This window comes from Myiozetetes cayanensis, unplaced genomic scaffold, assembly GCF_022539395.1.
Source record: "Myiozetetes cayanensis isolate MyiCay16 unplaced genomic scaffold, myiCay2020 scf5-8, whole genome shotgun sequence".
In the NCBI taxonomy this organism is placed as follows: domain Eukaryota; kingdom Metazoa; phylum Chordata; class Aves; order Passeriformes; family Tyrannidae; genus Myiozetetes; species Myiozetetes cayanensis.
Window position 1 is genome coordinate 90,377,481 of NW_026087742.1, and position 27,611 is coordinate 90,405,091.

Consider the following 27,611-nt stretch of genomic DNA (forward strand, 5'->3'; position numbering starts at 1 on the left):
CAGCTTGCTATAAGACAAAAAAAACCCAAACAGGTTGAAGAAAAACTTGCTTTTGAATATGTCAGCGGCAATAAAAACATTCACATTTGTTCCAGTACATTTAGCAACCAAAATTAAGCTTTAATGCTACTTTTTTTTTTTTTTTTTTTTATGCTGAACTTGCATGGTCTCTATTTTGAATTAAAAAAAAAAAAGAGAGAAAATACTGAGAAGGTGACATTCAGTGTTAAAGTGCTTTAATTTTTTAACTCAGATCTGACATCTCCTCTCCTCTCACCTTGCCCATCCCCTCCTCTCCCCTCCCCTCTCCTCTCCTGTGTTTACAGCCCTCTTTAGAGGGCTGTAAATGCGAATGCCTTCTAACCATGCATTAAATTACGCCTCTAGGTGCTGTCATACCTGGTTTGCTGTCTTCATCTCCCCAGGGCAAGATGGGTATCTGCAGTGTTTTGGTAGAGGCTTTTTTTAGATATACCTGCTGCTCAGTGTTTATATTAGATTAGACAAATTGAAGAAGTACACTTGATACTCATAGTAGATGACAACACATTAGTGTAATTCCAAATGTCATCTTAGTTGTTTGGGCTATTTATTTCAACACTTGTTTTTCACATTTTTTGTGGTTTTAACATCCTTGCCCCAACACAAGATGATTCCTACTTCTTTTCCAGAGTCCTGTATGAATTACTTTTGTAATGATATATCAAAAAATTGCTTGCCCTCTGCTGTGGTTTCCTGTCTCAATAATAAGTCAGTGTCCCCCTTGTAATTGTTTTTTTGTTGTTTTGTTGAAAGTCACTTCTTAACATTGTTATTTCTCTGTCCTGGTTTATACTACCCATATTCAAACAGTTACCTCAGTACAACCAAGAGGAACAGGGTGAGCAGCTGGGCTGGGGGATGAAGTGGGAAATTATTCAGCTGCTTTCACTGCCAGAGCAAACACATTGTGTACCTGCACCATCAGCACATCGTAGTCAGGCTTTAAAAAAAGAAAAAAAAAGAAAAAAAGAACAAACAAAATGCCCATGATATAGGAGATGTGTCATACACAGTATAGCACGTGGTAGAGGACAACTACCCTCAGTCTGGTCCTGTGGTGAGGTTTCTGCATGGTGAGCCCCTTCCATGAGGTTTTGTGTCCAAAGAACATTTGCTGCACTGGGGTAGGTGGGAAAGGGCGTGTTTCCTGCACCGAGTCACTGGGTGTGAGGTGACCTGAATGTTCCCGGTGTTGTGTTGTTCCCTATAAGCAACTGGAGGCTCAGAATCCAGGCCCCTAATTCCCGGACCGGAAAGAAGGCAGAGGGAAAAAATCTCATGTTTTTAGTGAACAGCATGATGTCCAATTTCTTTTCCCAAGAGCTCTTTCTAAAATCTCACTCTTACACTGTCAGAAAAAAACATCCTGGGAACAATGGCACAGTGGTGGACAATATGGAACTATCTCAGCCAGAGCAGAACAGCCACTCCATGTACTCCAGAGCAGCTATTCTAACACGGACTGCATGTAACACTGAATTTAGTCAGATAAGCAGGGCTGACTTTAGCAGGAATGCAGTTTCAGCCAGGCTTGGGGGCTGCACTGCTTTGGCTTAAACTTGTCTAATTGCACTCATGCAAAACCCACATACAGGCGAGCCCTAAGATCCTTAATTCCCAGTGATTTGTTTCTGAGTCATGGCCATGCTGAGAAAAGGCAAGACTCAGCTTGTTTAGTCAGCAGATGAAAGTTGTCATACTAGAAATACCATTATTGCAAGATTAGCACTGTGTGGAACTTGTAATAATTAGTTAGCATACCAGCACATAAATAAAAAGACAAATTGCTGACAAAAAGCTTTTATATATTGGTTGTAAATAAAAGAGGGTGTTTTGGGTGTTTTCAAAACAAGGAGGAGGTATGACAGCTTTTGTTTGACCTATGACACATCCCTTGGGATTAATTTTCCTCAAGAGGATTTTGATAAAATTCGCATGGTGGGTTACTCTGGCTGTTTTATTAGAATTTCACCAAACATCTGCAGCATATCAAACTTCAATATATACATTTTAAATACAGTTCTGGAAAACATATCAACATTTTCTTGCAAAGCATTAGAAAGGAGGTGTTCTTTATGAACTTGGCAAAAAAGCACAAAGCATTGAATAAATTCTTGTAATTTAGGGAAGGGGTCGTGTGTGTTATCTTTGTCTAAACTTTTTTTAAATAATTGAATCTGAAGAACAAAAAACGCACTTGGTAAGTGGCACAAGGCCAGGCCTACCTCCTGCTCAGGGCAAGTGAAGGTCTTCGTCAAAGGTGTGTGTGACGAAGAGGGTGCTTTGTCACACACAGCCCGCAGCTTTACCCCAGTGCTGTGAGTGTGAGCTGCCCAGGGCTGTATGTTGGGAGCAGCAGCCCTGTCCCTCATGGCTTGCGGCCGGCCCTGGAGCCTGTGCACCATCTCTGGCCTGCAGAACATCTGCTCCTCTCCTGCTGACAAACTTAATTTTAGCTACAACACAAAGGACACCAAAGAAGCCGCATTTTCTCGTTTGTTGTTCCTGCATAAATATTTCCTAAACCAGTATCTTGAAGAGTATTTCAGCCCCAACTGACTGATTTGGCAGACATCCTAAGCAGTGTACATACAAGAGGACACAGAGGGGCAGTGAGTGGAATCAAAACACAGCTGGTAAGCAATGTGTACTTCCCCTCATGACAAAACTATGGCACACAACGGGGTTTCTACCAGGACAAAAGAACTGGATGGCAGATGGGAACTTGAGTATTGTGACCACACACGTACTACTCCTTCAGCTAACCGCACTGCCCATGAAACGTCTCAGATGGGATGGGCCCTTCATTGTAACCTGTGCCTGTGCCTAATGCATTCTTTGTTTAAATGACTGTGACAACATAATTCACCAATTTAAGCTAGCATGAATAGTTTTATATATTTGATTAAGAAAGCACTATGGTTTCCAAGCACAGATTAGACAGGTAAATGCATTTAATATAAAAAAATGTTGCAATGTGAGGTGGGGGAGCATAGAGTAGAATAGTAAAAACAAGTTTACATTTCTTAAAAGATTCTCAGGATTCTTCCTGGATATGATCAATGTAATCAAACTGTTCACTGGTGATACTGCCTTTCCTTGGGCCCAGCTCAGCCATGCCCAAAATGGGGCACTGCAGCACAAATAAACAGAGAAGGTGTTTTGAATTTCTCCTCCACCTGAGATCTACATTCCTGAGAACTGGTTTATCATCAGGACCCACCAATGTGCCAGCCTGACTGCTCCAACCCACCTCTCTCACATACTCCTTTCATGCCTCGTATACCACTGGTGACTGAGGTGGCAAAGTCAATGCTGTCAGCCTCAACTGTTAATGCCAGAAATCATGCCCCACCAGAAATAATCTGAATGTACAAGGACCTTATGAACTCAGCTCTCCCACAGGCTTTTGAATTCCCTATGCATCACATATGATGGCAAAACCAATTCTAACTGAATTGCTGAAGTATGGCCACAGTGACATTTAAGAACCGCCAAACACATTAACAACTGCACTTGGAGACCAGCAGTTTTACTCTGTGCTCCACCCAAGAAACTGGAACTGCACTATTTGCAGTCATGATTATTCTTAGCTAAGTTGCCATGGAACAAAGCCTGGTTAATCCTAATGGACTGATTCAGGAACAATCTCTCCTTCTAATCTTATTGCCTAATTCTCTATCACTTTTAGGTTAGCATTTATCCAAGATGTAAGAGCAGCAAGATTTTCAAGAAGTTGTCATTTCACTATGTAGAGTGATTGCAGCACGGTTCTCTTACTAAGAATAATAAAGGATGTTTTTGTTTCTCTTTGAAGGAAGCAAAGGGAAGAATTTTTCCTTCCAGAAGCAGATTAAATATCCATTGAATTTTCCTTGAATTCATAGGATTCAGTACACATGAATTCATACATTCCTTCAAGCCTTGGAAATGATGAAAGTATCAGTGATACTTTTGCCACAGAAATAAATGTTTTGGAGAATGTTTATATAATAAGACAGATGGGCTGTTAAAAGAAGTTATTTTTTTTGTCTCCCATTTTTCACATCCATCTTGCTTCTTTCACCTAAGCAATAGCCTGCCCTCTTCTATTTACCAACAGCAACACATAACATTGATTTCAAATACCTCACAGCCCTCCTGGTAACTAGGCAAGAAGTGGTGTTTGTGCTAGCATCCCCCAGGGAATGCAGGCAGCCCAGCAGCGCAGTAAGAGCCTGGGATAAATGGCTCCATGTTGCAAACAAGTTCACGCAGTACAAGCTTGTGCTACGTCCAGTCACTCAGTTCCTCCAGACCACGTCAGACAAGTGTATTGCAAGACTCTCAAGGGAGCTGACTCATATATCATGACACAGCTCTTGGGAGCGAGGCGTGTGCAGGTACTTGTGCATCTGTGCATAAGTACATGGGGAGAGGTGAATTCTTCAGGGTTTTTTTGAGAATTGATGTATCAGGAATTAAATTATGGTCAGGTAGTGGAAAGGAGATACTGGGGAAAAGAATGCCCTTCATGTTTGCAGTATACAAAACCACACAGGCCTCCCTGAATAAATCCCTGGAAAAAAACATGCAAGCTCTCTGTGCACAGAGATAAGCTTGGAGTGATTAAAGCCACAGCAATATTTTCTTTTCAAGAAATAGCACCATAAGGTCACTGCAGACACCACCACTGTTGTCTGCTTGAGGTTATGGAGAATAAGGTAATTTAATTTCAGAGTACCTCCCTACTAGAATAAATTTGAGACAGACATTAAAACCAGCCATGACCTGACAATAGACTTATTCAAAGCAAATAAGAGTTTTGATGAAACAGATGGTAACTGTAATTACTGTGGCATTTTCTGCCATAAACCACATAGTTTTAACTCAATTACCTAGCTTTTTTTTTTTTTTCCTAATTAAACAAACCTAATTCCATCTATTCAGCAACCAGTTTATATCCAAACAATAAAATAGCCAGTTGTAAGAAAGCTGGGTAGAGTACAGCTCAGGCCAACAGCAGTCAAAGGCTCCAGCGCCTGATATCTCTTGGCCAGGCGGTTGGGCAGCTCCTGCACCAGCAGCCTGTCAGGAGCCCTTCCCTATGCTGGCATCATATGTCTTTGTTTACACAAAGTGTAAGGAACACATCCTGCAGCTGCTGCAAAGCAATGTGAACTATGCTGCACATGCCGGTGGCAGTGGGTTGATTTTCTGCTATTTATCAGGAAAACTGGAATCTTCACTCCAGCTATTTGCAGAGAAACGTGCTGACATAAACCAGAGCAGATAAGTCATTCCAGTTCTGTTGTAAATGCATAGGTATTTGAATCCTTCCTTGCTGCTTCAAAATCACAATGAAAGCTATGCCAACGATCCCGCCTAAGACCATTTATCACTCTTATTTTGTCAGTTCATTTTGCAGTCAGAGATCATTACTCAAAAGTCACATTTGCTTCCAAGTGATGTGACCGTCTTTGGCGACTGTTTTTAATATAATTAAAACATCCCTACAGCTTCACCTGTGTTTCTTTAGTGGGAAGTTAAATTTTGAAGGATTTCTCATTGACAAGTTTGAAAGATCAAACTATGAAGGTCTTCTGACTTCTTTCTCCTAATGTTTTGTGCAATGCCTTAGAATGCATGTGTATCAGAGAAGTCTGAAAGTGAGGGAATTAAGGATTTCAGATTCTTTTTTACTGTAAATGAAGCAGGAAGGTTCCTATGGCCAAGGCAGTATGTTTGTATTTTCCCCCACTTTCAACAACATTATGGCCATGTCAAGGCCAAGTTGGTCATTTGGCTTACTCAGTTTCATTATTGCCTGAAGTAATGAGTACAGGGAGGAAAAATGCTGGAGACAGCCCAGACCACAGCAAGTCCATGTAAAATGATGAAGAACAGAAGTTTCGGGGCTTGTCTGTATTTCATATCTGCAAACAGTGTTTGCCTCAGTAAGTCAGGCAGTGCACAGCCTCAGTCAGTCAAAATTCCTGAGGATGTCAAGGGGAAATATGACTGCAGATGGACAGGCTGCATCTACAGGCAGTGTGTCAGAGCACAGACATATCAGAGAATCACAGAATCATTTAGGTTGGAAGGAACCTCAAAGATCACTTAGTTCCAACATCCCTGCCATGGGCAGAGACGCCTTCGACTATCCCAGATTGCTCAACACTCCATCCAAGTGTTCAAGTGGCCTTGAACACTTCCAGGGATGGAGCAATTACAGCTTTCCCAGGTAACCTGTTCCAGTGTCTCACCACCCTCACAGTAAATAATTTCTCCCTTATATCTGATTTAATATTAGATAAAATAAATAAATAAATGTCTCCAAGATAGTTACAGCAAGACAGTCATTTTCTTGCTGTCCATCAATAGTCAAGAAAATGCTGTCAATGCTGCAAGTGGAAACGTACAAAACCCAGTCAGTGCTACCACTGCCTTGCAGGCAGATTTCCTGTGGCAGTGCCAGCTACACCTGGATTTGTATTTTCAGATTTCCTGCTTGAAGGCTGTCTCCTCTCTGCTCAGACTTGGGGAAGGTTAACCTGGATCTAAATTTGGTTTCTCATGTTTCTCCTCTTTTCCACCTCACTAGTTCCCTCCAGTGCATTTCTGTGTGACTATGAATCACTGTGCAATTTCTGTGTGACCCTCCCCTCTGTAAGCTTTGGGTGACAAGCTGTGCTGGGATCTTTCACAAAATCAGCAGGGGCCAGCTGTAAGTGCTGTATGAGCAGGACTTACGGGGAGTGCTTGTGGCCCTGCTTCATTCTCTCAGCTTCTGGTGGTCAACAGGTCTGAGATTTTTAAACCCTCTAGTCAGCCAGAGGCTGCATTTCTGTTGTGTACACCTGTTGTCTGTCGTGGACTGTAGTTAAATACTCTTTGCACTTACAGAGCTTTTGTGCAGCACAGGTCCCTGGCACAGCAGGCTGGCACTGGGGGGCTTCAAGTACAGCCCAATGCTACAGTGCCACCATGGGAAGGGCAGGCCTCCTCTATAATTCCCTTAGAGCTTTTTCTTACCAAGATGAGAGGAGTAGTGACCTAGGAGACAAAAGAGCTGTTACTTTTTGGAGATTACAGAAATATTTTAAACATCTTTGTAAATAACGCATGTGCTGTGGGAATGGAAATACTGCACAGCAGGGAGAGGTGTCAAAGAAAACAAACAAGTGCTTTAAAACAGCGGACTAAGAGTACGGTGGCAAGGAAATCAGCCTGAGGAGGGCCAAAATTAATTCACCACAATAAGAACAAAAGCCCAGAGTAATTCCTGAACCAACCGTTTGTGTATTATTATTATTCCACATGTGTATTTAATATGTTTCGAGCTGATTTTCTCATAAATTGCTCTGGAGCTCCCTCTAATGACAACTTCTCCAAAACTGTGTTCCAGAGAGCAGCAAGCGGTAACAAGATAAAACAGCACTTGGTGTAGCACAGAATCATGGAATCACAGAATGGTTTGGGTTGGAAGGGACCTTTAAGATCCTGTAGCTTCAAACTCCCTGCCATGGGCAGGGACATCTCCCACTACACCAGGTTGCTCAACACCCTGCTCAACCTGGCCTCGAACACATCCAGGGATAGGGCATCTACAACTTCTCTGGGCAAGAGATCAAAAACATCAAAACCCAAGATCCTTATGTCATAAGAGTTGTCATATGTGCAAAACCAGAATGCTGTTATCATTCCCTGTCCGTTATTTTATCTTGGCAGATATTACAGCTCTTCTTAAAAGAGGTTAAAGGCATAGTACAGTGAGTCAAGAGGCAAAGGCCCTACAGCGCTGGTGGGGTGGCAGAAGAGCAGAAGTCAGGTTGCTCTGCACCCTGCATCCCGCACCCCACACAAGGCTGCACTGCCCAGACACATGAGCCCCATGTGGGGCACACCACCATCTAGAGAGCCTAACTGTGCTGTATAATAATTTGTTAGCATAGGAGCAAAGCAGTAGCTGCAGCAAGATTTGCAGACTAGGAGGTGGCTGGCAACTTCCCTGCTCCCTGACAGGCTTCGCAGCACAAAGTCAGGCAGCCAGGGTTCACGCGGGCAGGCTGATGCACTCAACCCTCAGCCAGATTTCTCTGCAGCTACAGTAGAGGTACTGCCCAATCAAAAAATGTGTTGCTGATCCCAGAGCAAATTAAAAGAATCTCATAATAAGGAGACTAAAAAATGAATGACATGATCTAGCAATGCACAAACAGTAATGCCAGAGTATAGGTTCATGATAAATGTGACAGCATCCACTCTGAATTTAAAAAATCATTTATAAAAATCTTAATATTATAATTTAGTAAGATGTCAGAATTCCTCTTGTGTAGATTAAAATGTACATAAAATCTGGCAACACGAGTGTGAACTTTCACACTAATACTTTCTAACACTTTGCACTCCTAAAGTCACTGCAAACATCCCAGAGATTAGCAGAGTCCAGAGGGGGTGAGGTCTGTTTGGTTTCCAGTTTTGAAAATTGTTTTAGCTCTGAGATCTTCAGGAAGTCAGACAAGAGAGAAAGTAGTAACAAAACAATCTCTTATATCTGAGCGATACTAGTAAAAGCCACACTGCATTTGTACACACATAACCCATTTCCATCCAATGCATATTTCTCTCACAAGCATACCAGGAATATTTAGTTTGTTTAAGGGTTTATTTGTGTCAACTCCACCCTGCCTTTAGACACAGTAATTATTTTTTGTAGGAGAAAGTAATACTCTATATTGTCACTTATTTCCAATGCTGACTTTTAAACCAAGATACTGGTTTCAGAGTACAGAGGAAGAATACTAAGGGACAGTAGTCTGGGTACAGAGCAGAACAACATCTGGAACAAGAGGAAATCAGTATTTCACAATTCATTGGGTATAATTTCCACAAAAAAATTAATTTATGCAGGAAAATATTTTAACTTTAAGGAATACCATTTAACATTCTAATACACAATGATTTGCCTCACAGTGATGTGGAAAGCATTTCATTTAACAGGGAGGCCTGTGCCTCAGCTGATACAAGTCCAAGAGTACTTAGTGACAGGGTCCTGGAAGAAACCTGAGGTGACATGCAGCGAAGGACTCATTCAGACAGGAATATTTCGGTCCACATAGGCTACACACAGAATCACAGAATCATAGAACTGTTTAGGTTGGAAAAGACCTCTAAAATTATCAAGTCCAACTGTAAATGTAGAACCAGCCAGGTCCACCACTAAACCATGTCCCCAGGTGCCACATCTACTGAATACCTCCAGAATGGTGACTCCACCGCTACCTTGAGCCACCTGGTCTAGACTGTCTGGCTGGACACCCCTTTTTGTGAAGAAATTTTTCCTATTATGCATGTGTTCGTTTCCTAAAAATGTTTAATTACTACCTACCATTCAGCCCCACCTTTTTCTACCCTTTATGGATGTTAATACACCATCTGCACCACAGTGGGATGCTTCATTTAACCATAAATGCAGGCACTTACAAATTATTGTGGTTTTGAAAAAGAATTATTTACAGACAAGACATTTTAAGAGACTAGTTTCTGCTTTAGAAATAACACCAGTGAACAGTTCAACAAAAAAGGCTTAAGGAACAATGCACAGACAAAAGGAGTCAGACAGATGAGTGCAGTAACCCCTTAAGCCAGAGCCACATCAGAAAGGTCATTACATTATCTCTTTAGTGCACATATGGTCTTTGTGTAAAAACCTTCTGTCCCACTGGTGAGGCCATACTACCAATATGTTACTGACATCCTGAGATATCATTTCAACTGCAGAGCTCATTTTCTCCAAATCCTTCATTTGGTCCTTACCAACTTTCCTGTTCTCTATAATAAAACAGCACCACCAAGCGAACTCATATCTGTAGCAACTGCACTGCTGAACCATTATATTACATACTTGGAAATCTGCAGGAAGAGGGAGAACTGAAGAAGCTTTAAGATTTCTTTTATGTACAACCCCCTGCTTCAATTTTCAAAAAGATTCTGTTCTCAAAATCACGGTAAGTATTAATGTTTATAGAATGCCAGTGATAACTCCATTAAAGATAATATACAACTGCCTTAGATGTCAGTCAATGCTCACAGCACCCTGGGACACTGTCCACAGGGTCCCATGGACTTGTATGACTTGAGTTTGAGTAACTCCTGACTCAACCCTCTCTAATGGTAGTTATTCCACTCCTTCAACCCTTGGAGTAATCACAGAGGCCTGGGAGACCTTGCTGATGAGGTCAAGACAAAGGTAGCACTAGGTACCTCAGACTTCTATGTGTCTGCAGTCACCAATCCACCCACTCCACCCAGTAACAGTCCCACGTTTTCCTTGTTCAGGCTTTTTCCACTAATGCAGCACTGTGTGTTGGCTTTGTGTGGCCAGGTTTTAGTAGTGGGGGGCTACAGAAGGATGGTGGGCTGCTTCTCTGAGAAGCTGCCAGAAGCTTCCTCCTTTTGTGCCTGTGAACATTTGACTATTCCTAACTAGAAGTACATAGCATGGATGCTGTAACTGATAAAACTTCTAGTCTTCCACAAAGTCAGGATGACAGGTACCTATGTTAGGTATCTTTATTCTTAATACAAGGATTTAATTTTCCTCATTAGATTTAAATGATTTATTTTTATTTTTATTTAAAAATGTAGCTTTGGAAGTCACTTAAAAGGAACTGGGTTTCCTCAATATGCTTCAAGTTCTACAGCTGTGAATGGAGGGACAATAAGGAATAAAACTAAATGCTGAGTGTACAAAGAGAAAACTTTTTAAATTTTCTCTTGCAGCACTAGAGAAAGCCACTGGGAATCAATGCCTGCTTCTCCAATGAGTTTTGCTTAAATGCTGGAGCTTGAGGGTTTGGGTTTCAGACAGTTGTGCACTTTGAAGAGTTAATATTAATATAAGCATTTGAGACAGGGATTTAGAACATCTGGTTTTGATACCTCTACAAATCTCTGTTGCAGTCATGGATTGTCCAGGCACAATGAGGGCAACCCCACAGCTTCAACAGAACAGCAGGTCTCAGCTATGACTCCAAGGCTCCGAGCTCAGCTAATGAAACACTAAGCATACATAAACAATTGATCCTTTTTGTCGGGGGTTAGCACTTGTGGCTTTGGCATACTCTCACCAAGCATAAGAATCTTGCCTGCAGCATCCAGTAACATAGACTACAAAGGTAGAGAGGCAGTGAAAGAAAAGACCAATCCAGCAGACAACTGACAGATAAGAGGTAGATGTGAGGAAATAACGTAACTGAGTGGCCAGGACATCACAGATGAGCCACTTAGCTAGCATGTCTGTGATGGAGGGTGCAGTTTCTGAGTTACCATAAGCCCACCTGAGCTCACTGTCCCTTCTGGACTTGGCCCTCTACCTTCAGAAGAAATGTTCCCCTCACACTTGTTTCCATTGCACCAGCACTTGTAGCTGCAAGACAAGTCAGATAAACACACTTAAGTCAACAACACAAGAAAAAAATGAGCAAATTCCCAGCAGAATCTGTAACCCGAACAAATTAGCAAGAATTCCTTTGACTTGGCTTCTACTAAATGAACTAAAATTTAATTCTTCTTATAATCTTTCTCAGAATAGGCAATTGTGAAGCCCACAATTCTTATTTTAAAACACTGAACCCTAAATGGTCTTCAGTTTTTGATAATATTTTGCTCCCCAATTAATCATTAATATAACACCAACTAGTACCATTAACATTATATAAATGTTCACACTCTAGGTTACATTCTATATGATTTCTTTGACCTACATCTTAAGCAACATACAGATTTACCTAGACAGGTATATATACCAGGTATACAGATAGATACTCTTAGGTATGCTGGAAGAAGATAAAATATTACTGAAACTAGTAATTCTTGAAAGAATCTCTTCCCTAATATGAAATGAAGTCATAATCTGTGACAAAAACCACCTTTGAAAAACACGTCTGAGTTCTCTACAGACTACTTTTAGTTTGAGAGAATGCTTGTGAAAATGCACTTTGAAAACATGACTGGACATTCCACACAATTATTAACCACTTTTTACAATAAAAAGATGAAGTTAAGTTTGTATAGCATATATGGCCACAGCTATCCTTCTGGTGTTTCCTTATTCTGTTTTCATTTTGTACTTTCCCTCAAGCATTCTTCATGAAAATGACTGAAACCTGTGTCCTTTCAAACACACACAGAAGAGATTTCTCTCCAAGGATAGGGATCGTAGAAGTCCATACAGAAGCATTTTCTCAGTCACATGCTTGATCTATTAAAGTAACCTTCAAAAATTGAAAGAATCTGAAAGCTGAATATTGTGTTATACACAAGTATGTATTAAGGATATACTGCACAGCTATGAAATTATTTCACTATGCTGACTTTCATTAATGTGCATTATTTGTCACTGCAAGAAATAGTATTTTCTAATACTTGGGAAGTAGAGAATGAATCTCTGATTCTATGCTGTCTAAGTGAATTATTTCTGTTGGCTTTTAGTAAGTCACAGAATACATTCAAGTTATTTCTATCAACATGGTAGGAAGTTAACTCCTTCTCTAAATAGGAGTGCTGAGAAATCACCGAAGTACAGAGCTTTAAATACCTTTTCCCATACTTTCAGAACCCTCTTGAAAGACAAAAGGGTTAAGGTACCAGCTTCAATCAAACTAACCTAAAGCTTTTGATTGGAGCTTACACTTAAAGACTTTTTTATTACTATTTAACACTAACACCTTCATATTCTAAACCAATACTTACAACACCTTAAGTCTATGCATAATTTAGCCTGAGAAGAATTAAACCTTCCTTGTGCTACTTCCACTTAAAATCTATATTCTTTCTGAATTATAAAGTACTTATGGTTTTTTAACAGATAATATGCAAATCACACAGAGGCCAGCCTGCTAAATGACAATGCACAAATTCTTGGTTTGCATGTTTTCCTTCATTTACATCTGATGTGTTTTTCTAAAACAGACATGAAATTTAGGCTAACCTTTCTTTCACAAACTGATGACTGAGAAGTTCAAGCATTCAGAACTTCTCGGTAATTTTGCATCTCTTGTTGCTAAAGATACTTAGAAGAGAGTATGTTGAACATGAAAGGTTTCATTCTTGATTTGAAAAAAAAAAAAAAAAGAAAGAAAAATGGCCAACACCAGGTTGGGTTTCTTTTTATTGTTAAAACATTAAAGCGTAACATTTCACCAAATACAAGAAAATTAGGGGTTGTCTGACATTACAAACATCTGAATCATCAAGAGAAAGTGTTGAGCTATACATAGTCTGATGTTAATCTATCAATTTAATGTATATTAGTACATGCTTAAAACATGGCCAAAACACAGAATCACAAAATAGGTACCTTGATGCTTCTAAATCTGAGACAAGTAAGTCGAAGAATTGAGTGCAATGAATTTCCAACAATTGACTATACACTCAATGACAACGTCAGGGCATCATTATTCCAGGACACTGGTAGTTTCTCATACCTGGCTCATTCACATTCAATTTAGTGAGAATTTTAGATTTGAGAACTTGATAAAAACATTTTGAAAAATACAACATTTAACAAATGTGAAAAAACAAGTTGTCTTCACAGGAAAATATGGATTGCTTGCCACTCCAGTCCTTAATTGCCTATACGTTTTACAAATCTTTACAAAACTATTTTGTATCCATTTTGGTTTCAAAAACATAGTACATCTGAAAAATAAAATATGACTCTACTGATGGGTAATACAAAGACATGAACACGTATTTAAAATGACTTTCAAAAGTAAATCTCTTCAGTAATACAGCTATAAAAGACAAGGTAAACATAGCACAATAAACCATGCATCTTCTGACTTGTCAGATCAGCTAAACTACTCGGTTAACATACAGTAACACTTTGAACACTTCTGTAAATTTAGCTTTTCTACCACAAGGAGAAAAAAAGATTAAATTTGTTCTTCAAGTGGTTCAAGGTTGTCCAAGTGTTTTTTAGGTGCATCATCACTATGACGGCTTTGGCAATGGGTTAAATGTTTCTTAAAGCCTCGAGGAAAATTTGATTCAAAATTACAACGGGGACACTTCAACAAACTTTGACCATGAGCAGCAACATGGTTTTTAAGAAGAGACTCCAAGAGAAAAGCTTTGCCACATATTTTACACTTGTATGGGCTTTGAACGTTATGCTTGTTAACTAAATGGTGCAAGACAGCACCTTTTTTCATTGCACGACAGCAACAAATTTTGCAGTAATATTTTCCCTTGCCACGCTTCATGTATTTTGCTATTTCTTCCTCAGAGATGAAAGCCTCTTTCTCTTCAGTAAACTGCAGCACACACTGTGGCTGCGTGGGAGTAGTTGCATCCATTTTGCTCTCTTTGCCATAATCAGATGACTCCATGTCATACTGCTCTTGGTCACTGTTGGATTCTTGTTCCTTTATCTCCATTGAGTCCATCTCTGTTTTCCCACACTCACTGATATTTAGCTCAGAATCTGAGTTCTCCTGGTTTTCCTTCTTGGGCTTCTTTTTCGGGCATGAATATAGCATGTCTTCTGGTGATTCTTTGGCTAGTAACGATTGTTCATCCTGTGAGAATAAATCATCCAGTGGTTTCTGATCATCTAAAGTGTGAGAGAGAAAGTCACTCTCACCAGATTCACTAGGTGTTTGGGGCTCAGAGAAAAAGCCTGAAGTAGACTTGTGAGGCTCGGAAAACAGGATATTCTTCTGGATTTCAGAAGGTACAGTAGTTTCAGCATGTCTCTGGACATCAGAGGATAAAGCAGCAGCAGGTTTCTGCATCTCAGAAAATACAGCATGCTTTTGAACATCAGGGGAAATAGCAGATTTCTGGGAGTCGGTAAAAACAACTTGTTTGGGTGTCTCAGGAGAAATAGGAGTAGGTTTCTGGGACTCAGTAAAGAGGCCATGTTTCTGAATTTCAGGAGATGTGGATTTCTGAGACTCTGGAAAGGAAGTAGACTCCTGAACTTCAGAGGAAATGGGAGCAAGTTTCTGGGCTTCAGAAAATAGGGCATGCTTCTGGACTTCAGAAGAAACAAGAGCTGATTTCTGGGTTTCAGAACACAGGGCTTGTTTTTGACCTTCAGTAGAAACAGCAGAAGTAGATATTTGATTCTGGGGCTCAGAAAAGACGGCACGTTTCTGGATATCAGTAGAAGCAGTAGGATTAGATTTACGAGACTCTGGGAACAGCACTCTTTTCCGAGGTTCAGGGAAAAGAGCTCGTTTCTGAATCTCAGACGAAGCAGCAGAGGTGGATTTCTGAGTTTCAGAAAAATACATAGATTTCCGTGACTCAGAGAGTTTCCAAGATTCAGGAGATACTGAAACACCAGGCTTACGGACCTCAGGAAAGAAAGGTGGCTTCCAAGAGTCAGAGGCAACAGTGTGACTAGACTTTCGAAGCTCAGGAGAAACTGGGGGAGAATGCTTCCATGTGTCAGGAGACAGAACAGGTTTCCAGCCTTCAGGGTAAACAGATGAGATGGGTTTCCATGGCTCAGAAGAAACAAGAGTAGACTTCTGGGACTCAGAAAAGGATGTAGACTTACATGAATCAGAAACAAGCCTCCTAGGTTCTGGCAACACAACAGGGCCAGGCCTTCGGGACTCAGGGGCAGACCTCCGGGATTCTACAGACACTGACATGGCAGGCTTTGGAGCCCAGGGAGAAATTGTCGAAGACTTTTGCACCTCGTGAGACCTCCAGGGCTCAGGGGAAACAGTCGGACCAGGTCTCCATGACTCTGGTGAAACTGCAGAAGCAGGCCTCCGGGTTTCAGGAGGAGAAGCAGAAGCAGGCCTACGCATTTGGGAGGGGTGCCTCCGTGGCTCAGGAGACCCAGCTGGGGCATACCTCCGTGGTTCAGGGGATGCTGCTGGAGTAGGTTTCTTTGGCTCTGGTGACACAGCTGGGGAGTATCTGCGAGGTTCTGGAGACACAGCAGGAGAATGGCGCCGGGGCTCTGGTGATACAGCAGGGGAATGCCGACGGGGTTCTGGAGACATTGCTGGGGAATGCCGCCGGGGCTCTGGAGACACAGCTGGGGAATGTCGCCGGGGCTCTGGAGACACAGCTGGGGCTGGCTTCTGTGGGTCAGGGGACACAGCAGGAGATGGCTTCTGTGGGTCAGGGGACACAGCAGGAGATGGCTTCAGTTGATCGGGGGACACAGGCGGGGATGGCTTCTGTGGATCAGGGGACGCCGCGGAGGCTAACTTCTCTGGATCTGGAGATGTAGCCTGGGCTGACTTTTCTGGATCTGGGGATACAGTCTGGCATGTATTCTCTGCCTCTGAGGAAGTCACCTGAGCAGGTATCTGGGGCTCTGGAGATGCAGAAGATTTCTGAAGCTTGGGGGAAACAACAGGTTCAGATTTGGGGAGTTCAGGAGAAAGGGCGGGTTTGTGCAACTCAGGGGAAAGGGAAGGTTTCTGTGGCTCCGACGTGACACTTTTTTTAGATGAATCTGAATCTCCTTCTACCCGCTGTTCCTTCCGCTCCTCATTCCACTTCTCAGGTGCTGCATGCTGTGCTTTGATGTGGTAATACACATTGCAATACATCTTGCTGGTAAAGAAGCATTTGTGGCAGTGAAACAGTTTTGCACTTTTTTGATAAAATATAAGTTTACCCAAACCAGCAGCATCCATTTCATCACAATACTCTGGGTGAACGGTACCCATATGAATTTGTATGTTTTCATAGTCCGTTCCTCTGAAGCTGCAGTGGTCACACTCCAAGCGTTCTGTGGTTTTACGGAGTATCTGCAACATGTCCATTTTTCTATGGTCAGTAACAGTTTTCACAGCACTGCACTTTTTAAAGATGAAGTTTCAGTTTCTGCAATAAAGGAAAAAATCTGTACAGTCAGTTGTCCATGTTAATTTCAACTCTGTCTTTCCTAAATAATCAGGTGCACTTCCCCTCCCATTTCCCTTTTTAGATAGCCTAAGTTTTGCAAAGGTACTAACAACAACATAAAGAAATACATAGGTGTCTCCAACTTCTGAAAGTCATTTTACATCAGCTGAACCTGAAAAAAACAATGCTAATATTTAATGATAGGCCTTCCAACCTCTGTAAAAAATCTGGAAGTAAAAGATAAAAAAAGAACCCAGGTGATACTTCATTTGATAAAACTGACTTGCTTTCTCCATTACACATGTAAACTGAAAACAAAAAGTACTTTGAAATACTGCCACTGAGATAAAGACATTTCAAAAACACATCTTCATCATTAAATTTCAAAACAAACTAGCAATTTTCGACGAAGACAGGAAATACATTCAAGAAAACACCAGCCTAAATCTTAGGCCCTGCTTTCATCTGTTAAACACTGTTTTCCTTTCACTAATTACATGAAAAACAAATGCTGTTGATCATAAAAACTTTATCTATTATGAAAAGAATTTTTCCTATTCCATTATTTCATTTGCTGCCCTAATAACAAAAATATATACTATTTAAGAAAAACAACAAGGTGTTTAAGAAAAACAACAAGGTGTTTTTTCCAATTGGCATCGTTGACAGTCCTATGTATCCAAAGCATTTTTTGCCTCACTCCAAAGATGGGAATTTGTCAAAATTATTGCATTTGTAAGACCTTAGAAAAAACCCAAACTAACAGCAAAATAACCCCAACAATAAACCAACCAACCAAACAAGCACTCCAAAAACAAACACAACCCCTCCCCCCCCAGAAATGCAGCATCTGAAACGCACTATTTCCAACAGAATTTACCTGGATCAGCGACTACAAAATCTGAAAACCATATTCTGTAAGTTATATTCACATAAAAGTGGAAGGTAAAAAGGAATATTTGGACATTTAAGTGAATGAACAGCCTCTCTTCTTGTAAGTTGAAATTAAACAGTTGTTTGATGATTATCATGCTAAGCTATCAGTCTAATTTTGGGGGGTCTTGTAAGACACACAGTTTCAAAACACTCAAAATCTTTGTGTCATTTTAACATTAATTTTCTTGTCGAAATAGATATTAGACTAAAAACAAATCTAAAAATATGCATTCAAGCAAGTTTTCTTAATTTATTCCTAAAGCATTTTTACCCTGGTTTCTCATGGAAATGAGGCTTACACAAACACTTTGCCCCACAGTCAATGCCAATCAAACCAGACAAAGCAATCCAGCCTTGTTTTACATTTCTACACATTTCAAGAAAATCAGGAACTGAGTAGAGAATGAAAGCAATGCCTCCACTGAGGCTACAGCCAAATATGTCACTTAACAGTGCCTGGTTCTGTTTAGCCTCTACACAAATGGTCAGTATGCAAAAACACGCAGAACAAGCAGTGTCTGATTCAGCTTGTAATTAGGGAAAAAGAGACAATTAAAAACACTACAGCAGTGAGATGCTTTGGGTTTGGGGCAGGGACAGAATGAAAGCAAATTAGCAGTGCTGCTAAAGGATGAGATGGATACAGCAAAAACACAAGAAAGAGGGGCAGGCTGAGAAGCAGAGGACACAAATCCCTAGGAAATGAAGGTTCACTAGCTCAGTTGCTCATGGAACAACTTTTTAGCATGCAGTGTGCATACACACTTCACATTAAGTCAAAAGAACAGGTAGATTTCCAATTGGGAAGTATAGCAGGACCACAGACAGAGCTTTAAGAAGGATCCTGCTTTACAACCATGAGACAAAAATGTACAGCATTCGACTGCAGTCCAGCTGCACGTGAGAAGTGAGTGCCCTGCCCCACAAACACTGAAGAGGGAGGACCTTTGGAATGTAAGTTGCAGTTTCCCAGCAATATTGGTAGCCATACAGAAGACAGTCCAAAATGTAGTCCACACCACAGTGTTGACAATGAAACACTTCCCAAAGTCTTAAAACAAACTTTTTATTCCCATAAAAGATCAAAACAAAACAGAAAGATAGCGTACAGTGGTCCATAACTGCAAGAGTAAATAACTTGACAATTGTAGAAACCCAAAGCACGTCACGTCTTACTTAACACTCCAAAAGACCTTCAAGTCTTTATGAATTACAGTTTATGTTTTGTTTGGGGGATTTGGCATGATGCTAGGAAAGGAAGATTTCAATTTGAAAGCCAAAAATTCTGAATTGCTTATACAAGCTAAATAAAAAGGAGGCTTTTTTTACCAAATCACAGTAGAACATAATTAGGACATACTGCACTAATCACATTTTTAGACTTGAAAGGGAATTTGTCAATTCCAAAACTGATGGTAATCCTGAATTATCCATTTTCTTCTCTCTAGAAAACAAAAAGGCTTTTCCAAATTGAAATTATCACAGTTTACAACAAAGTCTACCAGACAATCTTTTCTATGCTCTTCACAACTTCCCTCCCCTTTGCACATCACCTAACTTTTGCCATTTCTGCAGTTTTCTGTAATTCACTCAACCACACTTCACTCCCTATCTCCCATCCTCTCCTTTTATTCAGTTCTATCTTACCTTATGATGAAATTTTCCATCTTCTTTCCAAAAACAACAGTCAGAAAGAGTCCCTGGCTCCCCTCCAAAAATTGTCCAAGTTGCTGCTAGGCTTTTTTGACCACGAGACTATTTTGGAAACCAAAGAAGTTCCAAGCACGGCCCAAACATCCAAAGGTCTTGACATTCAAGCCTTTGGCATAAGAAATAACATTAAAGAGTTCTCACACTGCCATCACTCGGCATTTGTGGTTTTGTAACTTCAGCCCACTGTAGCTGGCAGTCACTGAAGAAACTGCCTCTTCTGCTGAAATCTCTACCTAATTAAGGCATACTACTGAGCAAGACAGCTCTTTGTTATTGCAGCATCTTAGGCCGTGAGTACCTGGAATAGTAAATCGAGTTTTAGAATAGTTACTGTGAGATCAGTAACAAACTTCAACAGTGCTGAGTACTACTAACTCGTGCTGTCAATTTAAATTTATCGAAACACTTCTGAAGGAATGAACGCTGAGATATTGCTGGTTCACTTGGTACATATCTAAACAGCTAGTCTGAAAGACTTTCCCGTCAATCCCTCCTGATCCCTTCTCACTTTGAGCTCCAATGCCACTGTCTCTACATGGCTCTGATTGCTGCTCTCCTCTATACCCAGGTTTATCACACAGGTAACTGTTTCCCATTGCTCTTTGTCGTCAACTCTGGCACCAGAACTTGTTCTGCACTAGGTCCTGTATTTGGGTGAAAGTGTAAGGAACAACATGTTTTCTAAACAATTCCACACCAGCAGAGCCAGCCAGTCTAGAAACCATATGCTCAGTAACCAGGCCCCCATGGCTTTGGACCTGCATGAACTATGATGCAATTTCTGCTCACCAGCATCTTTTTGGCAACACTAAGACAGATGGACCACACTTCCTCAGTGTAAATGAATTATAATAGACATTAAAGGGAACTAGATCTGCACTGCTCCAACTCAAACCCATAAAAAGGATAAGGAAAATAACTGGTGTGATCAATCTGTCAGGGTGCTCCATGTGCAGTGTCGAGAACAGGATCAAGTACTAAATCCAAATATCATTCTAGCCTCCTGAAGCCCTTTGAGGAAGAGTATGAATTTCAGGATGAAGATCAAATTGCCATGAGCCACAGGTCCCCCATGAAACAAAGCAGAAGGGGCATGGCCACTAGAGTATGTCTCAGGCCTGCTTGAATACTCCTGGGAGCAACAAAGAAGATGCCACCCATGCACGTACAGAAAACTGCTGTGCAGGCCCCAGGCCACTCTGTTTTGTCGAACACTCTGCCAGGCCATACATATATTGTCGAAAGGACAGTTGAGCATCGCACCTACTCAAATTCTCAGTTACAGGATGTGCAGTGCAGCAGTGGCTACAGCTGAGGCTGCTGCATGCCACTTCAACACCACAAAGCACAACGCATTCCTTAATTGGTCTTTCTGCATCCCCTCCTACTTTTCTCACTTGTCATGGCTGCAACACTGAGAAAACAAATACAGATGCAACCAAACAGAACTAATTATCTGTTCTGAAAACACAATAAATCGAAGCAGAAGCCTGAAGCCCAGCATTTATACTTGTCCTGTGTTTGCATCCTGCCTCCAGTTCAAGACAAAATACTATGACTGAATTAAGATTCTGGAGTTTGCAATACTAAATTTTAACTTAAGGTAGCCAAGACTCATTCAGACTTTTCCTATGACATGAAGTTTTCCACTGAAATCTACCTGAACAAGTGCTTCTGCCTACAAGCTCACTGTATCCACAGCTATCAAGCACAGTAACAGCATCACCACCAACTCAGCTCTTAGATGACCTGAAATGACACAAATCAATGGCCATCACTCACATTAAAAGCTGCTCAAAGAGACACAGAAGTCTCAGAAGTGGGACCACCAGTCTCTGCTGCTCCATAAGCCACCTCTCCCCATCCCTCTTCTTTCACACACTCTTCTATTCAGAAGACTGGTTCAGAGTGTACCCCGGGAAATAGCCCTTGAAACAAAGGGGCCCAGGAGGCATGGACATGCTTCAAGAAGGAAGTCTAGAACGCACAGGAGAAGGCTGTCCCGTGTGCCAAAAGGCAAGCCAGCGGGGAAGACAACTGGTCTGCCTGAACAGGGAGATTCTGAAGGAAATAAGGGTACAAAAAGAGTCTACCAATCATGGAAAAAAGGGCTGGTTACTCAGGAAGAGTTTAGGAATGTAATTAGGTCTTGTAGAAAGAAAATTAGAGACATGAAGGTAGACTTTGGACTCAATCTTGCCACTTCCGTTAAGGATAACAAAAAGTCTTTCTATAGATACATCAATAGCAAAAGGAGGGGCAAGGAAAACCTCCATTCTTTATTGGACATGGGCAGGAACCTAGTTATCAAAGATGAGGAAAAGGCTGAGGTATTTAACACCTTCTTTACCTTTTAAAAAAGTAAGACAGGTTGTCCTGAGGACAGCTGGCTTCTGGAGCTTGTAGACAGGGATAAGAAGTTGAATAGCCCCCCTGTAATCAAGGAGGAAACAGAGACCTGTTGAGCCACTTGGATCCTCCCATGTCTATGGGACTGGATGGGATCCATCCTAGGGTGATGACGGAGCTGGCAGAAGAGCTCACCAAGCCACTCTCCATCATTTACCAACAGTCCTGGCTTGCTGGGGAGGTCCCAGACGATTGGAAGTTGAGGAATGTCACCGATCCACAAAAAGGGCTGCAAGGAGGACCCAGGAAACTACAGGTCTGTCAGCCTGACCTCAGTGCCTGGCAAGGTTATGGAGCAGATCATCCTGAGTGCAATCACACAGCACCTACAGGATGGACAAGGGATCAGAGCCAGCCAGCACGGGTTTAGGAAGGGCAGGTCCTGTCTGACCAACCTGATCTCCTCTTAGGATCAGGTGACCTGCCTGGTGGATAAGGGGAAGGCTGTGGATGTCTCTATCTGGACTTCAGTGAAGCCTTTGACACCATCTCCCATAATATACTCCTGGAAAAGCTGGCAGCCCACAGCTTGGACAGGGACACTCTCTCCAGTTGGTGGCCAGTCATTAATGATGTCCCCCAGGGATCAGTTTTGGTTCCAGCTCTGTTTAATATTTTTAATGATGATTTAGAATAGAAGATTGAGTCCACCATTAGTAAATTTGCAGATGACACCAAGTTGGGAGGGAGCGTTGACCTGCTGGAAGGCAGGAGGGCTCTGCAGAGGGATCTGGAGAGTTGGGCTGATTCCAATGGGATGAGGTTCAACAGGGCAAGTGCCGGGTCCTGCACTTTGGCCACAACAACCCCTGCAGCGCTACAGGCTGGGGACAGAGTGGCTGGAGAGTAGCCAGGCAGAAAGGGACCTGGGGGTACTGATTGACAGGAGGCTGAACATGAGCCAGCAGTGTGCCCAGGTGGCCAAGAAGGCCAATGGCATCCTGGCCTGTATCAGGAACAGTGTGGCCAGCAGGAGCAGGGAAGTGATTCTGCCTCTGTACTCAGTGCTGGTGAGGTCACACCTGGAGTGCTGTGTCCAGTTCTGGGCCCCTCAGTTCAGGAAGGATATTGAGGTCCAGGAGCAGGTCCAGAGAAGAGCAACCACGCCGGTGAAGGGACTTGAACGCAAGCACTGAGAGGAGAGGCTGAGGGAGCTGGGGTTGTTTAGCCTGGAGGAGGAGGCTCAGGGGTGACCTCATCACTCTCTACAACTCCCTGAAAGGAGGTTGTAGCCAGGTGGGGGTTGGTCTCTTCTCCCAGGCAGGTATCAGTAAGACAAGAGGGCACAGTCTTAAGCTCTGCCAGGGGAGGTTTAGGCTGGTTATTAGGAAAAAATTATTTATAGAGAGGGTAATCAGGCATTGGAATGGGCTGCCCAGGGAGGTGGGGGATTGTCCATCCATGGAGGTATTGATGATGAGACTGGATGTGGCACTTAGTGTCATAGTCTAGTAACCATAATGATAGTGGATCAAGGGTTGGACTCGATCTCAAGAGGTCCTTACCAACCTGGCTGATTCTACAATTCTGTGATTCCATGTCTAGAACCTACATACAAAGGTTCCTACCACCAGCTCTCTCCTCTCTCCACAGAGATGCTTGAGATCTTTACACCAGCTCCTTGTCCCCTACACTGCAGTCCTGGCCATAATCTCCTCCATCACAGGAAGAACAGAAAAATAGCAGGGGGAAAGGATTGGTAATGAGGACATTTATCTACCTGAGAAAAGAACAACCATCACTATTTTCTTGCTTGGTTCTCAGCACCCAAGAAGTCAGAGGCAATGAGATAAATGCAAATTCAACCAAAAGTTGGTTACATATAATGCAGGGTAACCACAGAGCAGAGTTAAACAGCATCAGAAACCCCTGCTGAGCTCATGATAGACTGAGAAATAGGAGTGTCCTAAGCTAATGCACAGAGTAGAGATCTCCCGATATCTTCCCAGTTAAAACATACAGGCACTTCAAAAATAGTTCCTGGATTTCGCATCCCATCCTCCATAAGGATCCCACTAAAGATAAAGCCATAATTCCTGCAGCCTTTCAGAAACCTCCCAGTGGAAAAAAAAAGAAATGCACAGGAGATATTATATATGAGAAGGAATCCACACAGGGGATGGCACGACACTGACTCTGGCAGCGAACAACCTGTCTCCACTTCTCAATTGCGTCCCAACTGCATAGCTACAAGTCTACCAATCATTCCTGCTAATTTTTAATAAACACACTCTACACTCAGCATTGCAACATTTAATATACGCCTGCATTTTTCCTCTACAGAGGTTAAGCTGTAACGGTCACGAGGTAGCACCAGAGGGAAGCAGTCAAGGGCTCAAAACTAATGATCTAGACTGCCTGTGATCACAGAAAATTACAGGTTGCTTTTAATATTCCATGAAGAATTTCAGAACACAGCAACAAGTAGTCCGTCATATCATTGCTCAGTATAAGGCTGTCTTGGTTCTCACTGGCAGAAGGATCTGTAGTTCTTTCCCTGACAATAAATAATCAAGCCTGGTAAGACTCAAGCAGACAGAGGACATGCAACACACATCAATGACACCAACACAGCTGGGAAAACCCTCCAGAAGAAAACCCTGTGATTTTCTGCAATGCTCTACAACCATGCTGGATTCCCTGTATCAGCCCCTGCACAGGAAGGATCACTGTTTAATTTTCATCAGCCTTGGAAGTTTCATATAGGCAACCAGATCAGCAATATCCTTTATCAGTGAAGAGGGTCAATCGTACGTGTGTTCTCAGCACAAGGAAGCTGGATAGTTGCTTCACTGCCTCTGCTAACATGAGCAGATCCAGACTACTGCTGTGTTTAAGCAAAAGGAAAAGTGACATGTTCTGTGGTGCCAGAAAGTAAATGGCAGTCTGGTGGCAGCATGATGCTTCTCTCGAAGCTACATCCCTGTGTTGTGACTGACAAACAGAAGTTTAGCTCCCAGAGGAAGCTGCACACAAACATCCCTAGAGCATGGCAGAGCCGGCGCTTCACAATGTACATGGCAGGTACAGGGGTCACTTCCATCGCACCACGAACAAGACAGGCAGCACTATGCTCCTGCTAATCCAGAAGAGTCCACAGGAATCTGACTGCATCTTCATGTCTGAACTTCCAGCTAACTGCCGATCTATTTGGGCTAAGTTTCATGAGCAACAACTGCTGAACCAGGTCTTTAAAATTACACACCTAAACAAGGCACAAACACCCTGACCCAACCAGCCACTGAATGCTAAGATATGCTGAGAACATGGGAGACACCAGATGCAGGAATGAAAATGGTTATATTATGAGATTCCATGTTTTCAGAAAAGGTTCAAGTTACAGGATTGTTGCAAAGTGACAATACTTGATGCACACGCAAATGATTTGAGAAACAAAGGGGCCAGAACTGGAGCTCTTTTGCAAGATTTTGCTCTTCATTATGAGATTGACAATTCTCTTCATTAAGAGAATAACATTAGTTCTCAACACACGATCTAGTAACAGTCTAAACTGCAGAGTAAAATCATGTACCTACAACAGATTCGGGATAGAAAAAAATTAACTCCATGTAATTCTGACAAGGCTTTACAATTCCAAGTTCACAATTCCACATACATGGCTTCCAAAACTGGCCCCAGAAATGCTACTGCTGCAGTGCTGAACCTGAGCTAATTAAGTGCCACTGAACCCACCAGAACATCTAATCTAGTCAGGAACTGTGAATTAAGGTTGAGAATCTTGGTGACCCCAGGCTAACAATTTCATTTACACTGCCCTGAAAGCAAATGGGGTTCAAGGGGAGATTACGTAAGAGAAAAATGAAATCCGAAGTTTCTATATTCCTCCCTTATAAACAATTCACATAATCAGAGAATCAATTAGATTGGAAAAGACCTCTGAGATCAAGTCCAACTATGACTGATCACCACCATGTCCACTTGACCATGGCACTCAGTGCCATGTCTGATCTTTCCTTAAATACCTTCAGGGACAGTGACTCCACCACCCCCTAGGGCAGCCCATACCAGCATCTAATCACCCCTTCTGGGAAGAATTTCTTCCCAATGTTCAACCTCAAACCTGCCCCAGCGCTGCTTGAGGCTATGTCCTCTCATACTGTCGCTGCTTCCCCGGGAGAAGAGGCCGATCCCCACCTGGCTACAACCTCCCGTCAGGTGGTTGCAAAGTGATAAGATCTCTCACCCCTGAGCCTCCTCTTCTCCAGGCTGGACATCCCCCGCTCCCTGAGCCGCTCCTGCCAGGACGCGCTCCAGACCCGTGCCCGCTGTGAGCTCTGCACCTGCTTCCCCGCTCCCACGTGCGACGCACCCGCTCCCGGCCGCTATTTCTGTCACCAGGGAAGGGCCCGGTCCCGGCGGGGACACGTCCCGGGCCGAACTCGCTATCCCGGGACAGCAGGTCCGGCAGCGTGTCCGTCCCGCCCCTCGCCCCGCCGGCACCGCCGTAACTTTCCCGCGGGCAGGGGGTGCCTGCGGGCCCGGCGCTCCCGGCTCGCCGCTGCCCGGCCCTGCCGCCGCCGGGGGTCACGCCGCCCGCCCATTCATTCCCGCCCCGCTGGGCGCTCTCCGCCGCCGCCTCCCCTCTCCCTCCCTCCCTCCCTCCCGTGCGCGGCCCCGCCGGTTTTGTTCCCCCCACGCCGGTGCCGGCATCGGTCGCCGCCGCCCGCCGCGCGGCGGGGGCCGGCCAAGGGGAAGGCCCAGGCCCGGAGCGCAGGGGGTGTTGGAGCGCGGCGGGCCCGGCGGGCGGGAGCGGGATCGGGATGCGGAGCCCCCGGCCCCGGGCGCACTCACCCTCGGCAGCTCCGGGCGGCGGGCGCGGGCCGGGGGGCCGGGCCGGGCTCCCCCGCCAATGGCGGCGGCGGCGGCGGGAGGCGGGGCCGCGTCACGTGCGCGGCGGCGGCAGAGGCGGGGGCGGGGCCAGGGCCGGGATGCGGCGCCCGCCGGCAGGGGGCGCTGCCCCACCGGGGGCCCGGCCTTGCCTGAGGGCTCCCAGCGGGGTCTGTGCGGGATGGGGACGGTCACGGATCCCAAAACACGGGGGCACGGAAACACAAATTAGGTTAGAAAAGACCTCTGAGATCACTGAGTCCAACCTATGACCGAACACCATCATATCAACCCTGGCACTCAGCGCCATGTGCAGTTTTGCCTTCAACACCTCCAGGCATGGCGACTCCAGCACCTCCCTCGGCAGCCCATGCCAGTGTATAATCGCCCTTTCTGCGGAGAATTTCTTCCTAATGTCCAACCTACACCTCCTTAACTTAACTATATATAACATGTATTATGTATAAGTCAACACTAAGTTAAGCACTGCTTTAACACTGTCCTCTCATCCTGTCACTAGTTGCCTGGGAGAAGAGACCTCCTTTCAGGGAGTTGTAGAGAGTGATAAGGTTACCCCTGAGCCTTCTTTTCTCCAGGCTGAACGACCCCAGCTCCCTCAGCTGCTCCTCACAGGACTTCTATTCCAGACCCTTCACCAGCTTTGCTGCCCTTCTCTGGATCTATGCCAGCAGCTCAGCATCCTTCCCGAACAGAGGGACCCAGAACTGGACACAAGTGTGGCTTCAGCGCTGCTGAGTACTGTGTCCAGTTCTGGACCCCTCAATTCAGGACGTGCT

The 27,611-nt window shown here is 43.4% G+C and overlaps 1 protein-coding gene across 3 annotated transcripts; it reads right to left on the minus strand.

Moving 5' to 3' along the window:
• Nucleotides 1–13,177: 13,177 nt before the first annotated feature.
• On the minus strand, nt 13,178–26,843 carry CHAMP1 (chromosome alignment maintaining phosphoprotein 1). 3 transcript variants are annotated; one of them, XM_050331538.1, is made up of 2 exons: nt 26,779–26,843; nt 13,178–16,887 (listed from the first exon to the last, which is right to left on the minus strand). In XM_050331538.1, exon 2 carries the CDS (start codon nt 16,824–16,826, stop codon nt 13,962–13,964), a length of 2,865 nt encoding a protein of 954 aa, XP_050187495.1. In that variant the 5' UTR covers nt 16,827–16,887; nt 26,779–26,843; the 3' UTR covers nt 13,178–13,961. The 3 variants fall into 3 exon arrangements, with proteins under 3 accessions (XP_050187495.1, XP_050187497.1, XP_050187496.1); XM_050331540.1 differs by lacking the exon at nt 26,779–26,843 and adding an exon at nt 21,908–22,687; XM_050331539.1 differs by lacking the exon at nt 26,779–26,843 and adding an exon at nt 19,492–20,764.
• Between the last annotated feature and the right edge of the window lie 768 nt (nt 26,844–27,611).

Excerpts from the sequence above, each read along its gene's own strand:
- CHAMP1 (XM_050331538.1), bottom strand. The coding sequence starts at position 16,826 with ATGGACATGTTGCAGATACTCCGTAAAACCACAGAACGCTTGGAGTGT.